Source organism: Magnolia sinica, chromosome 18, assembly GCF_029962835.1.
Source record: "Magnolia sinica isolate HGM2019 chromosome 18, MsV1, whole genome shotgun sequence".
NCBI lineage: Eukaryota > Viridiplantae > Streptophyta > Magnoliopsida > Magnoliales > Magnoliaceae > Magnolia > Magnolia sinica.
The window spans coordinates 34,952,108-34,968,202 of record NC_080590.1 but is presented as its reverse complement, the minus strand read 5'-3'; the positions used below and the strand labels follow the sequence as shown (position 1 = coordinate 34,968,202).

At 39.8% G+C, this 16,095-nt stretch overlaps 1 protein-coding gene across 2 annotated transcripts in view; it reads right to left on the bottom strand.

The window, feature by feature from the left end:
- Positions 1-10,130: 10,130 nt before the first annotated feature.
- Positions 10,131-16,095, bottom strand: part of LOC131232627 (putative uridine kinase C227.14) — a 30,892-nt gene continuing 24,927 nt past the window's right edge. For both annotated transcript variants that reach the window (XM_058228996.1, XM_058228997.1), the window contains exons 5-12: positions 15,809-16,001; positions 14,533-14,563; positions 14,392-14,450; positions 12,946-13,019; positions 10,978-11,064; positions 10,779-10,840; positions 10,663-10,691; positions 10,131-10,318 (exon numbers count right to left, since the gene is read on the bottom strand). In XM_058228996.1, the coding sequence (XP_058084979.1) occupies positions 10,232-10,318; positions 10,663-10,691; positions 10,779-10,840; positions 10,978-11,064; positions 12,946-13,019; positions 14,392-14,450; positions 14,533-14,563; positions 15,809-16,001 (622 nt within the window). In that variant the 3' untranslated portion in view covers positions 10,131-10,231. The remainder of the gene's footprint in view (positions 10,319-10,662; positions 10,692-10,778; positions 10,841-10,977; positions 11,065-12,945; positions 13,020-14,391; positions 14,451-14,532; positions 14,564-15,808; positions 16,002-16,095) is intronic.

The following is a 16,095-nucleotide window of genomic DNA, read 5'->3' as shown; positions in this document are numbered from 1 at the left end:
CTAATTAAATTAAGACTTGATGATTCTCAATGAGTGGAACTGACTAAAATATTTGTGTTTATAAGTTGGCTTGTTGTTCTTAGCATTGTTCAAACTCGGTGAATTGACTCAGTGATTAGATGAGTGACCTTGTCCAACATTAGGGTTGTCAACAGGCCAAGCACGGAGTTAGCTTCGGCCCATATTTTGAACTGTTGGGGCCATGCTTGATGGTCGGGCCAATTCGAAATTTAGACTTTGCTCCGCAGATCCTGGCCCATTAACAGCCCTGTCCAATTTCAAAATGAACCGATTTCATAGGTGGCTTCTCCCCTGAGTTTTTCTTTAATTCCGTGGACGTATATAGTAGGTTATGTCACAACTAGAGCAAGTTGAAATGGACATGTGCACTCTAATCACCTATACAAGGCACATGAGTACGAGATATAGCTCGTACATCTGTTGGCCCTCACTTTAAATTGACAATGGAATAAAAACGAGTGCTGATCAGGAGAGCCTTTACATCATATTGGATGACTTCAAAGAATCTACAGTTAGAAGTTGACTAGCACTCCACGTTGAAAGGTAAAAATGGTTTGAACATGTGGTTGAGAATGTCTGACCATTGTGGTTTCAAGTACAGGCTCATCATATGAACGGTATAGATCTTGTAGACATGCGTCGTGATTGTGGGGATAGATTAGCTCAAGCTTTGGATTCATGCCCGAGAATAGAACATTACCTGTGATTTGGATTTTTCATACATACTTGATTCCTCGTATGCTCACATACATCTTAATGCAGAGATGAACGTGATGAGGTCGAGCACTGTCTTCCTCAAGAGGATAACTATTTCGAATTCACGGAATTTCTCTAGACTCCTCATAGAGACTTCTCAAATCCACGAGGAAAGAAAGCAAGACAATAGAAATAAATTCAAAGTTTGATTGATTAATTGAAATAAATGAGTTCACAACCCTTTAAATAGGGATACCAAGCAATATGAGAGAAATTCGAAACAAACAATTACTAAAACTCTCTAAAATTCGTAACTTACTATAAATAGTAATTTTACTTTTATAGTGTCCTATGTGGCTTAACCACGTTATTCTCCTAATTATTATAAGAACTTTTCATGTTGGACACAACTACTAAAGTCCAACAGATGAAGAGTTATAATCAAACTAAAACTTATTATTTAAAGTAAAAAAGAAACTAAACATGGAATTTGGCCATCAATAGGATAGAATCTCGCAAATTCATCAGGTTGGTTGGCTAAAGTAGCTCGTCCTACCCCAAAATCATATATTTTACACCCGATAACTCATTCCGGATTGTGAGATACGCCCGATCTAAGGTCCGATGGTCCGGATCACTTTTGTCGTCGACCGGGCATTTTCTGGTCCATCTTGGACATAAAAGTGTCCGCGACCCGCTCTACATCACATCTCCATTTGGATTTACATACATCTTCTTTTTGGGAGGTTTGCTACAATACATCGTGACTTGTTGCTATTTTTTATGTGGGAGTAGTCATTGGATCTATTGGCTTCAATTGGGCCACGCATGTAGTCTCAACTAAGATTTGATTATGTATGTAGTGTGTATGTTTGTTTTGGGCATGCTAGAGTCCAATGAATGCCTTGTGATCCTAGACGTCGAAATAGACAGATTAAAACTGAATATGAGAATATCAGACGTCTACCCAGCTACTAATTTACAAGGAATCAGACAATTTATGAAGGGAGGATATTAGTCATTCATATGTATTATTTTTTTCCTTGGAATTAAGAACTTTCTATAACACCAATGATAGCTTGTATTGTTAAACAATAATACAACATGCCCAAATGCAAGAAATAAAGTCAAGTACCGATTCTATTGAATCGATGAAGAGTGTAGGCTTGAGATGCAAGTAAATTTCAAAGATAGAATAAAGATTATTACCAATGATATCCCAAGCGGACGAAATGGCTGTTGAGAATTGATGCTTATTTGAACCTTGGCAGTCGTGAGACAGGTGTGGTTTGTCCAACTGATGGTAGCCTAATGGAATCGATAAGTGAGAACTTAGGGATTTGTTATACGACGACGAGGTTGTTGATGAAGAGGTAAACTAATCCAAAATTATTGCAGCGATGTGCTAAAAAGAAGTGGATAGAAACTACACTAAGTCAAGATTATACTAATCGATTCGGACTTGTTGTAGCATCGTGTTAGACATAATTATTGAAGAGGCTAAGCTAAGGTAAACTAAAATAAGCGTCCATAAGGGACAAAAAGATAGGCAATGTTGTGCTGAATAAGAGATGTGTATTTGGATTGGTGGGGGCTCAGAGCTCTTTTTTCTTCACTCAATTTATAAACTTGAGAGGTAGCCGTTAGAGAGCGATTTTTAACATCAAGAGATAATCATCTTCGGTGAGAGTAACGTGATTGTCTATACTATTTCAAGACATGGAGAATGTTTTCTCCATAGGTTACATGATATTGCACACCTTTCTAAACCATTGTAGAAGCCTTGGGCATTCACAACTTGTCATGTGTAGATGGCAATCTCAAGCTTTTACTTTTAATGCTTTGTTGGAAAGTTTTGTTTGTTAGACTCTTATATTTAATACATTACTTTTATTAGATTCTTGCATTTTTTACTTCCCAATATGGAGACACCTTAGCTTCTTGGCCTAAAGATTTAACTTTACCATGTGTGGTATATTGTTACCACGTAGTGTCTTTTGAGCTGTTTGGCCTGCCTGTTTTAGGCCGGGTGTAAACAGGATCTGATGCCATGTTGCGATGATCGAAATTATTTATAGGATGGGACACGCTACGGATTGGTGAAAAAAAAAAAAAAAATTTGTTTGATATTGGAATATCCCATCGACGTCGCAAAAAATTATAATTAAGAGAAGATCCATATTCAAAGAAAAATAGTGAAATTATTATGGTTGAAATCTAATCAAAGGGCTTTTTTCAGCATCCCACATTTAGAGTGAGAGGGATCATATAAACAATTTGGATCATTACAACATGCACCAAATACAACCGCCACAGTCCCAACAAAGTATAACAAGTAGGGCTGTAAACGGGCCAAGTATGGTTCAGATATGGTAACATCCGAATCCGACCCGCTTAGAAGTCAAAGGACGGGTAATCAGCTAAACAATCCCATATCCAAATCCGATTTTCTCAGGTCAGCTACAATAATCGGATAAACAGATATACGTTACCAGCTTTTTGGCCTAACCATTGTATAATTCGTTTGTTTGATTTACATTAGTGAAATTTGGATCCTACATGCCCATTTGGAGACACTGGTTGGATGGTTAGGATTCAACCTATCAGTGACATTTCAGGACTTCTTTCAAAAATGAGTTGAGAACTTGGATGGTTTGGACTGGGTTCATTGGAGGACTTTTCAGGTATTGATACACCATATCCTAATGCACCCATTTATACAAATGCAACTCAAGATTCCAAGGGCCATAATTTGTGATTTATAATGTTGATATGATGACCCTAACTATAGATGTAACATGGGCCACATTTCCTAAGTTAGCTGATGTTATCCATCTAATCTATCACTACTATTACACAAGTTCAATTAAAATAATACAAATTGGATAATTTATAAAAATAGCCTCTAATAATTGAGTAAGCAGATTGAAACATAATAATATTTGTATCCAACCTACTTAAAAGTCGAGTAATCAGGTAATTAGTTAAATAAGACGAGTAATCAGGTAATTAGTTAAATAAGACTCCGGATCATTTGCTTACCACAAGTAGGGATTTCTTGTTTTCCCGTATTGTGATTGGTCCAAGTCATTACTAAGGTAGTCAGCACTGCTGCATTAAATGCAATCTATGATAATGTGACCTAAACACATTGCAATAATCAGAAAATTCCTGTTTGTGGTAAGCAGAAGATCCAGACTTGTTAAGTAAAAATCTCATATCTGAATCTGATTTTCTCGTGTCAAATATGTGATAAATGGGTAAAAACGGTTTTTGTTCAGGTCAAGTCCAGATCGATGTACCCGTACCCAGTCATATCAGACTTTGGGTCACATGGGTTCAGTCCCATCAGGTCCAGGTACCAAATTTGAGGTCCTTAGACTTGGATCTGGTTGGAGTGGAGGTGACCCATCAACTCCACCTTATGAATGGTCAGATGTCAAAAGCATATGGCATGTTGGGATTTGTACCTAATATAAAGGTGCTTTGCAAACACACATGCAAGCCATTATCTTTTCTCATCTTCTATGAAGAATGTGTACCTTATTAAATTATAAGTCCTTTATTGGTCATTCCTCCGGAAATCTAAGTGGGGTTTTATCTTCAAAAGATAGCATGATTTGTCTTTTAAGGCATTGACTGTCTTAATGTATAAATTATGCCATTAGATGTCTTAATATTTTGGAATTTTTACCATAAAATACCTTAAGTAATTGGATTTTACCAAAACACATTGCTTTTCAAGAGAAAAAATTATTATTATTATTACTTTATCGCACACTCTCACACCCACACACACCCCAATGGGTACTCAACTGATGACCTTAGTATTAAAACTCTTGTGAGTCTACCACTAAGGCACAAGTAAGGACTCAAACAAGAAATTATAACAAGTTGATAAACAAAATTTGTGGGGCTCATGTGACCTGTTTCACATCCAACCTGTCTAACAAATGCAGGCCAACATTATTATTAGATGAATAAAAAATTACGGTGGATCCAATGTAAGGTACATCAACCCATAAAAATAATATACACCATTCAAAATATCTCAATTCAAATGTAGCCCATTTGATGATCTAATTGACATGATGTTTTGTTCTTGTCATCAGCATGGGTGGTGCATACATACATTTAACAGGTTAGATATTATACACATATAACGTGGGCTCTATAAGTCTTGAATTTCACTACATTTTAAAGGAAAAAATAAATAAATAAATGAAAGCATTTTTGTAATTTCATCCCTCAAAAGCACCTCCATGGGGATTTTGTGTGAGAAAGAGATAAAAGATTAGGACCCATGAGTGATAGATTGATTTAAGTTGGTATACCTATGGTGGAATGAGTCAGAAGAATAAAAAATAATGCAGGTCAAAATCTCTCTGGTGTCTTTTTCGGCTACAGTAGAGCAGTGCTTTCTTAGTAGAGTTTTAGGCGGCAAGAAGTATGTGTTTGGATGGCTCAAAGTCTCTCTAGTTAGCTCTACGTCTTTATTGAAAGGTACTAATCGGGTACCGGATACCTAACCTGAATGGACCCGCTGTAAAAAACCGGTTTTATGTCCCATGGCTGACCGAGCCTGATTTCTAAGACCAGGTCTAGAAAATGAGTCGGACCGGGTCCGCAATGGGTCGGGTCCTTCGGGTACCCGTGGGTCTGAGTACCCGTCTTTGCCAAGTATACTTTCGTTTTCAGCTCTGAAAGGAGGCCATGATTCAGTAATCCAGACCATTGATCTAGTCTATAATACTGTGAATGGAAGTTCTCCCAAAAATCTCCCAGATTAGATTCTAGCCACCCATTTTGAGACATCTTTCATTTGAATGTGAGTCATTGCTGCGTCACTTTCCACAAAATGAAAGGCTAGGATGGCCCCATCAAGGAAAGCAACGACAACTCAATCGAACTCCTGAACCATGAACCCCCCACTTCTTAGAACGGGAAACTCGATAATGCGACTCATCCGAGTCGGCTCGGACACAACCATGACTCATTTCAGACACGCGCAAGGCGCTACTCAACTTGAGAACCGACTAATCGCATTCGCATAGAGAAAAACTTTAATACTCTGGCAGAGTATGGTAGTTTGTACACGAGCGCCAAGAAATTATAATAGTGTCGTAAATTGACTCAAATCAAAACGGTTCAAAATGTGAGAACCATTTTAGATCGGTAATAAACTAAAATTAAACTGATTTTATTACCTAACTAGCAGACTGGTGGAAATTTAGTGGACCATATAAAAATGGCCAACGGTCCGAATTCATCAGGCAAAGGTCCAAAAATCATAGGTAGGGCTGTTCAACCAACTTGATTTTGGGATGATGGCTAACCTAAACCTAATGCCGGAATTCGGAAAGTTGAGTTAATGTATGGCATGCCTACTAGTGCCTGTGTATCCACCAACCCACTCCGCCAGAGTATCAAATAACTCCCTGTTCCCTGCATATATACGCAAGTTTCCAGCACCACACTTCGGTGTGAGTTGACATCACCTCCTGTTGATAAAAGTGTGGGCCCCACCACCTCCTCATACCTGATCAGGTGGGACAGCCCCACAGCTTATCACCTTAGAACCATTCCTGTGCCTAGTGGTGAGATAAGCCATATGAATTTCTGCTTCACACTGACAATGTGTCACACGTGGCAGATCCTGGCCATTCAATAAGCATGGTCCACTGTGGACAAGCTCTGGAAAAAAAATCATGCCAGACCACTCATCAAGTGGGCTAAACACGTGTGAGAAAAATGGATGGTAAGAGAATCAAATGGGACAAATTGACTGGCCTTACTTTTGAAGGGAGCGTATTAGCTGTTACCCGGCTAACAACCACACCCTTACCGTGGGACCCACCTTGATGACGTGTTGTATATCCACACCGTCTATCCGTTTCTTCAGCCCATTTTAGGACAGGGTTCCAAGAATTAAGTAGATCCAGATGTCAGGTGGACCACACCACAGGAAACAGTGGTGTTTGAGTGCCTCACCATTAAAAATTCCAAAGGGCCCACTGTAATGTTTTCGCAATGTTTATTTGACATCCAACCTCTTGATAATGTCAAGAAGACCTGGATGAAGGTAAAACACAAATATCAACTCGATCTAAAACTTGTGGTCCACCTGAGATTTGGATCTTCTTAATTTTTTACATTGCGTCCTAAAATGAGATGGAAAAAAACAGATGGACGGTTTGTATATACAACAATGTAGGCCCCACTCAAAGTAGGTGTTACCCGGGTAACTAGGGGTGTACATCCAGTCGAACCGAGTCGATTCTAGCTCAGCCACTAGCTGACCTCAGCTCAGCTCGGTCCTTGAGCCTGACTGGCCAGCTCAGCTCGGTTTAGTCAGCAGCTCGAGCCAGTTCGAGCCGAGTTCAAGCCGAGATCGAGCCGAGTTTGCCATTATAGCATTTTCACAAATGCCTGACTGCACCTTCAAAATCTCACTGTATTTGAGATTTGAGACAGCAGCAATGATTTTATGGATACTTTATCAAACACCTCCCAAGTAACATAAAAATCAAGAAAAAAAAGGTACTGGTTTCATATACATACCTTCCTTGCCACTGGCCACACTTCTTTGAGTCATTTCACCAAACACTTGGTGAGCAACATCAACATCAAAGTAACCGAGTCACCGAACTGGTTCAATCTAAGTTCGATTCGTGCTGGGTTTGATCCGAGTCGAGTCGAGCTGGGCCAGTCGAACTCAGCTTCAAACCGAGTCAAACCGAGGGAGCTAACCGAGCTAGCTCGGTTCGTGTACACCTCTACGGGCAACTGCTAATCCGCTCCCATTTTTGAACCAGCTATGTTTGTGGTGCCCCGAGCTGATGAATGGCCAGGATCTCCCAAATGCGGCACATTGGCACATATGGCCAAGCATGCTTCAAACCTCACCCAAGGGATCCACCGTTCTCATTTTTCTCCCATTGGACAAGGCCGTCGTGATTCCACACCCGCAGAAATCAGAACCATCACTTTCCATGCCATGCCCATCATATGAACGGCTTGGATCTCCTGAATGGTGGGCCCCATTTTTAGAAACTGAAACACCTGAGAAGCCCGGGTACTCTCCTGTCGAACATCAGATAATTCCTCTCAACAAATATACATGACTGACTATCTGAACCGAACAATTCCTCCAGTGATTTTTTTCAAGTGGGACCCACAGATCAGTGATCCAAACCGTTGGCATGATGAGTGTCAATACGGATGCAACAATGATCCAACAGATTGGAAGATTCTGGCCATTGAATGTGAAGAATTCCTGTATTTTCTTTCTTAACTGTCTACTTCTTGGCCACTAATCCAATCTGAGTCAATGGCGGATTATTGGTGCATGTCCATGGTGAGGCCCGTTAGATCAACGGTTTGAATGACTGAACCATGGGTCCCACTTGTGGAAAACCTCAGCTACCAGAGGTTCGAGTTCCCTGTCTGCAACGAATAGAAAACGCGTCCCTGTTTTGCAGCGAGTTATACCACATGGTTGTTTTATCCGGTCCATTGATCCGGTGGCCCACGCCATAGACGGACCACACTCGAAAGATCTCCTCAATTGGTCAATTTAATCTTTCTATTGTAGGCATGCAGAGAGATGATTAAGAGGAAATGCACCAACAACCCACAACTAATAATAACTAATTTAGTAAGGGGAAATGCTCACACAACTAGTTGGTTTGTGGGGCCCACCATAGTGTTTGTGCGGCATCTCGTCCTTCCAGTAAGGTTGTTCGACAATTAGATCAGGTCCATCCAACCATTAGATGCGCCCCACGTGAATGTGGAGTTTTTCGGGTGATGGTTCATTGTTTTCTATATGGTGCCCAACTTAATAGTTGGATTGACCTGATTTTTGGGGCATCTGATTTTCATGGTGGGACGACCTTGGTGAACAGACGAGATGCAATACAAACACTATGGTGGGCCTCATACACTTACTAGTTGGACGTACAACTAGTTTGTGTGTGAGCGTTTCTTTAATAAATTTCTATAAGTAGTTTATCTAGTTAGACATAAACTAATGAAAACTTGAAGAAATGCCAGACAAGCAGCTCTTGGCATGCTGGTTAGAGGCGTCAGTACGTATGAAAGAGGTCTCAGAGTCAAGAGCGATTCATAGCGAGTGACTCAGTTCAAAACATGCCGAGTAGCATGGAGTTGATTCAATGAGTCACACCAAATCAAGACCACGGCACTCTCACATTAGAGTGTGACCCAACCCAATTCCAACCCGAGGTGCCCAATCCCAACCCAACCCGAAGTTGTCTATACTCAACCCAACCAGACCCAAATAGGTGTGATTATTCCCAGCCTGACTCAAATACATGTGATTATTCCCAACTCGACCTAACCAGACCTGTATTTGCTCGAAACCCTAACCCAGCCCAAATGCAAATTGGTTTGCTTTTTTCAACCCGAACCCTACCCAAGGACTTTGACAACTGAACCCAACCCCACTCCAACTTGGGTTGGGTTGAAATCCTAATCATTATGCATGGATGCATATGTACGTGGCATGCACATGGGTATGTCGTATATGTGCCTAGTCTTTAAGGAACAAGAGCCAAGCTAGCTACCAATGACACAGGTGACAAACATGGCTACATCTGGTAATGTGGAGGTGCAGCAACAGAGGGTTGGTACTGGGCATATGTGCGGCCCACATGATGTATTTGCACCATTCAATGCATCTATAAGCTGCCTCACTTCAGAAAACCCCTCGGACTCAAAAACTCTTGACCGATCAAAAACTAATGTGGGCCACCGCAAAGAGAACGAGCTGTGAGAGAACGCCCACTCTTGAATTTCACAAGGGCCAACCTCAGTCGCAAAATAATGCGGGGGCATTTTCACAGCAGGCACAAGGAGGGTTCAGCCGAGGACCTAACACATGGATTTGGTGCTCAGGCTATGAGATAAAGGGATTAATTCGCCACGCTCTATCAGTTCGAGCTTTCAGAGCAAGTAGTTAATTGTCCTGCATCACAAAACAGTCTTTGTTTTGTTCTGACCATCATCTGGACTGGATGAAGGGTCTGAACAGACTTCATTATATACCCCAACATAGTAGGCTCCCCATGCCAACAGTGTTCCCTCTCAATACATTCTCTGATTTGTGGCCCATCTAAGTTTTGGATCGGGAGTTCTCTGAGGGGGCGCATCTTATGGACGGGTTAGATGGTGCGACACATCACGCAGGCCCCACATCTGCCTGGTAGCACCGTAAGCTAACAGTGTTACCAGTGACAATGGAGCACACCCCTATAATAAATAGTAGAAATAAAGGATGCTTGACTCCAGGGTAAACAATGTTGATCTTAACATCGACTTTCACTGCAATTACATGAATGGACCTGTAACTGAGGTTGGTTTTTTGCAGAACCACACAAAGTCAGTGCAAATTGAAATCTCAAGAAGCTTTTTATTAGATAAACAGATTATTTCTTTTTATTTACAAAACCAACATTACATGGAAAGAAGTTTCCTTTATTTCGTTTTAGCTCTACATGTCAACTGACCTGATTACAATATCTGCACTCCCCTTTGACTTCATGATGAGCTCCGCATTGGGTCTGTCATTGTATTCGATCTAAGATGGAAGAAAAATAAAAGAAAGTTGTTAAAAGACGGCATTGCAGTCAATGTATATATGTAGGTTCGGTGCAACCAACGATGGATAGTTGATGCCACAGAAGTCTCAGATTGTTATTTGCCATATCTCTTCCTAACCATCTATTCCCAAGTAACATGTTGAAGGTGAAGAACCAGAAGGTGAGATTTTTGGGGCGTGGTCCTTCCACAGTAGGGCCCACCAAATCAATGGTATAGATAATTGAAGCAAGTGCATGGTCCATCCATGCCCATATAATTCATCAAAGTATCATATAACTATTTAGAAAATGAAGCCATTAATGGCTAACAAGTCAAGCTTACCCGCCATTTAGCGATATCCGGTGCTTTTCCTATCAACAAGGTAGATCGGAGAATGTTAGATTGAAAATCAATTTTGTGAGAAAGGGTTACAAGAGTAATCTATCGAAAACACTCACCTGTTGAGATATGCCTTTTCAGAACTCTTTGCATTGCTGTGTCGATGTCTACTTCGAGGAACCTATAATGGAAGTAAAAGACGTTGAGTAAAACAAATGTCTCTAAACCTTTAGTAATAGTAACCGAAAATTTTGAATTGGCAACCACAATTACTTATTGATATTAATTAGTCATTAGCCAATCAAGCTTGAGACTCACCATTTTTCATCAAATACAGAGGAAACCTCCTTCCAGATCCCATCATCCAAGAACAAGTAATTTCCTTCCACTATTACTATTTCATGCCTGCCAAAAGACAAGCTATGAGGAATAAATAACTAAATAACTAAGCAGAATAGAGTTATTTAATCCTGAAATTGAGCTTTTGACTTACTGCACTCTTTGAATAGCAAAAAACAAAACATGTTTTCAGAAAAAAAAAAAAAAATTTATTTGGAGAAAATCATAGCCAATTCCAAGGAGAGATGAGGTGTTTCAATATGGACAAACTGGAAGCCTAAACATGAATAAGACTTCTAATCAAGGTATTAAAAACAGTTACATAATGGTAACAGTGGGAACCATTACGGGTTATGAGGTCATGAGGGCTATTACAAAAAAAAAAAAAAAAGGACTGCAACGGCCGATTCGGGCCAATACATGCCTTTTTTTACTCTATAACAGTAACGGTCAACAATATATATATATATATATATATATATATATATATATATATATATATATATATATATAGGACTTCTAACCATAATCTCCTCACATGTGCCATTGTAGGACACTTGACAGATCCGAACCACTCATCAAGCACACCCCACTGTCCGTGACAACACCTGAAAATCAGGCCAGTTTGGTCTAGGCCCTTAGTTACACTTTCAAAAGCATACAAGCTTGGACCAAGGCATTTCATTTCCCTGCAAGGGAGTGGACCGTATTGAAGTCCAAGCAAGGTGTATCGTATCCGTTACGATACGTAAATACAGGGGTGAAATGGGGCAGTTGGTTTTTTGGAACCGTATCGGCCGTTACGGGACATAACAACCGTTACCCCCGTAACGGTCGAAAAACCGCCACTTTTTTATATTTATTAAATCAATTCTCCTCAATTTTTCACTTTTCTCATTCCAAAAACTCTCATAGATCATTCTACAACATATTTCAGCCACTCTTACTATAATTTTTAAGATTAAAACTGTATATTGAAGTGATTTGAGTGAATAGAAGCTCTTAGGGTATTTATGCTTCTTTTTTTCCGATTTCTAGTTCTAATGTTTTATTGTGATGCAAAAATATTAGAGACATATATCCATGTTCATAAATTGAAGAGACAGCCTGAAAAACAACACTCTCACCAAAGAGTAGACCATTACACTACCACAAACATGTTCAAAATAAAACGAATACATATTTAGAATGTTTACATTATTCTAAATTTTCTAGATATTTTTTTCAGAATTTTTTAGCAAAAAATATTTTCAACGGTTATGGGGGTTTACTCCCCCGTATTGGCTGTTACAGCCGATACCCGTATTAATAATGTGGTGACCGTTACGGCCACCACTACCAATACGGAATACCTTGAGTCTAAGCAAAATCTAAATTGTGCACTATCCTGCCACAAGGGCATGGTCCCACAGCATTTCATTTTCCCCTATATCAGTCCTTAATTACATGAATGATTTCAACTAGTCATGATTTCTCAACATCTCTTATGTTGGCAACTAAAGCAAGTCCATGAATGGTTGAAAGGTTGACACAATGGAGTTCTTGGCAAGCCCATTCAAGATCAGTTGCCTTCCTTAGTATTCATAATACCCTCGATTGCACTTACACTTCCTTTAAGGCCAACCTGAAATAACATAATTGCAGTTTGGAGCCAAGCCTCTCAAAATGGAGACTATGATAACAGCAATTTGGTCATTTCCACGGTTCCACCCCATTGTATCAAATATTGCAATTCAATTCAATTTTGCATCCAAACAAGGCAACGTTAATCAACCATAGAAACAAACTCTACACTATCAACATACGAAATCCTCTCAGCCTCAATATTAAAGCCTTTTCTATTACCACCACTATCAGCAAAAAGAACAAAAATATTCAAAATGAAAACAAGCCAAAATTCAGGTGATAATGACAGAATTAGCCAAGTCGAGTTAACAAATGACTTACTGAAGACTCACAAAAATGTCATCTTCCACTGGATCTCCAACACCATGGTCAAATGATGGCACATAAACAGATCCCTGAAACAATCTTCAGCTTTTAGAAACTGATTAAAAAAAACTGCAATACTGGCATATTTGGGTTTCGCATATGTATAGACTACAATATGTTTGGATGCTCTATTGAATTGAATCACAGGAATTCAATTCAATAAAATAAAAATGACCAAAATGACATCATCCCCACTCTACTTGTAATGGGACACTAGCCCCAAAGCCGCAATTCCCATCGTTTCAAAATTGCATTTGGTAGTTGGCATCAGTTGGTCGTTATCATCATTTTAAACATTTTCCCAAACGATTTAGGGTTGTCTAAATGGTAGATTGGCAAAAGTTCTACAATCAGCTGCCCACCAGACATCAATGTTTCCTCTTTTACCCTGCCAGTATCTTGGAAACTAACCATGGCTGGGGCTCACATTGAGAACACTCACACGCCAACAAAACCCCGCCCATTATTGACCCCATTTTAAGACTCGGACGAGTCCGATACAACTCATCTGTATCAACTTGCATTCGGTACCTGCCCAATCTGGTTCGATACCATGAGTCCCCCCCAACCCCCCAAGTGACCCCCACCTCGGGCAAGTCGAGCTGATACACCCCTGACTCGGGCGATTTGCAACTTGACTTGACACCGATCCAAATCTACAAATCTAAAAACCATGATTGACCCTCAGTCCAACTATTACATGCACAACCCAAAGGGCAAGCAAGTAGGGTGATGGGAGGCATTTGCTAGGCAAACCGTTAAGCACGAATACCCAGCATACGTGAAAGGTTATGCATGCTCGAGTTGTTGCTGAACAAAATAGCAGGATTCACAACAATACACACTTACCAAACACCACTCGCATGCCTACACAATCATCCCAAAAACTGCACTTCAGAAGAACTATTGCGCATTATCCAGGGAGGAAAACCTAGAAGTGAGTAATATCTCTAGCTTGCAATCCCAAACAAGCTTGCTAGGCATGATAGGGCCGGTGTCACCACGAATGAAATGAACCCCACCTCGATTTTGGTCGTTTCTAGTTATATCAAATTGTATTATTTTCAACCGAGCATCCAAATGCACACTTAGTTTCTAATTTATATGCTTAGTTCAATATAAATATATATTAGAGAATCATAACTAATCCAAAACCACATATGGAGAACAAAAGGTAGGGGTGATGAGCAGCTTGTCAGAAGATAATAGAGAAGCAATAACAATAACAATAACAATAACAACAATAACAATAACAATAACAATAACAACAATAACAACAACAACAACAACAACAATAACAATAAATAAATTGCATGAACAGAATATCAGCCAACCCCCAATAGTGGGGTAAGGCTTAGATGATGCCGATGCTGATGATGATGATGATGAACAGAAAAGAACCTGGGCCCTTAGAGTATTGAGGCATCTCAGTAAACGCGCTGGATCAAATGTCCATGGGGCTGAATACATCGATACCAGGATCAGTAATTTTCTGGATTAAGGAATCCCTAAATTGCCACGGAATAAAATAGGCGTCCTCACCTCCTCTTCTTGCATGTGCTTCCTTTGGATTCTAATAAAGGCAAGAGAAAACACCATTTCAACAGTTAGAAAAGCAATCTCAATCACTAGGAATTTTGACCCGTTCACTTGAAAATCAAACAAAATATTAATGTTCAATCAAGCATTTGCTCAGCACAACACACTGTACATGTGAGGCCCAACTATTGTGATCCAAATCATATGGTGGGCCTGTACCAGAAGGGATGTACCCCTATATTTCCACACGTAGGGGTCATTTGGCCCCATGGATTTGGGGGGATTTGAGAGGATTTCAAATCCCCTGGTTGTTTGGCACCATAAAGTAACTAGGGGTTTCAAATCCCCTCGAAGAGGGGGTTTGAAATCCACGGTGAAAGCTTGGATTACATATAAAAATCCTTCCAAGAGTTGCATGTGTAACATGTGCGTCACTAGACTATTAATCTATTGGACACATGGCCCACTAATGATATCCCAAAATAATTAGATTATCAACTGCATCAATATAATTACTTTAATACGATGATCAGCACCGTCCAAACATTGTCCATGTAAATCAACGGTTAAAAATCGTTGGTTAGTCACTCGGACGTGATCTTGTGCTTTGTGGCCCATCCGAGACTTGGATTTTCATCGTTTTCGGGCAAAGTATATATTTCAGCGGGCTTATTACAACCATTGTGTCAAACATTACATACGTTCACTAATTAGAGATATTAAAGTTAATTTAGTAATTAAATTCAAACCCCTGTAAATATACTATGCATAGCTACTTTTTTATTAAAGTTGATTCTAAATCCAGGGTGCCAAACACAATAGGAGGACTTCAAATCCAGGGGGTTCCAAATCCACTCTCCCAAACAGGCCCATAGTATGGTCCATCATTATTTGGCCCTCATTAAAGATAGACCACTGGTTGTAATTGTTGATTAGTTTCATTGCATCAGATGTATAGGATTTACCTGATTGGGGAGATATAGGCATGGCACATCCCATGATGGGGCCCACCAGATCAACAGCTTAAATTACTAACAAGTGTACCGTGACAGTATCATGTCCATGATGAAGAAAACAATATTGCTTCTTCCAATCAAGCATCATATAATACCTTAAAAAATAATTGATTCCATAACATGATAAACTAGGGTCTAGCTCTATGGCTCAGTGGTATCGAGTGCCCATGTGGTGTAGGGGTGTGTGTGTGTGTGTAAAAAAAAAAAAAAAGAAACTATAGCTGAATTCAGCTCCATGCATACACACTTCAGAGGATGCTAACCTCCATTGCATCCAGCTGGGAGCGATAAAGATGGAATCCATCCATAGGAAGAACAACAGCAACATCAGGAGGCTCTACTTTGTTGTCCACTGTGGAAGCTTTTTGAGGCCAAAGCTTATTTACACGGCTAACTACTTCAAATGCTACTGTGGACTTACCAGCACCGGGAGGACCAGCTAAACCCACAATGTATCTGTAGGCATATCAGTAAAATGGATCCAAGTGCCACATAAAATTTAAAAAATAAATAAATAAAATAAAATAAAAACTCATGCACCAACGATTTG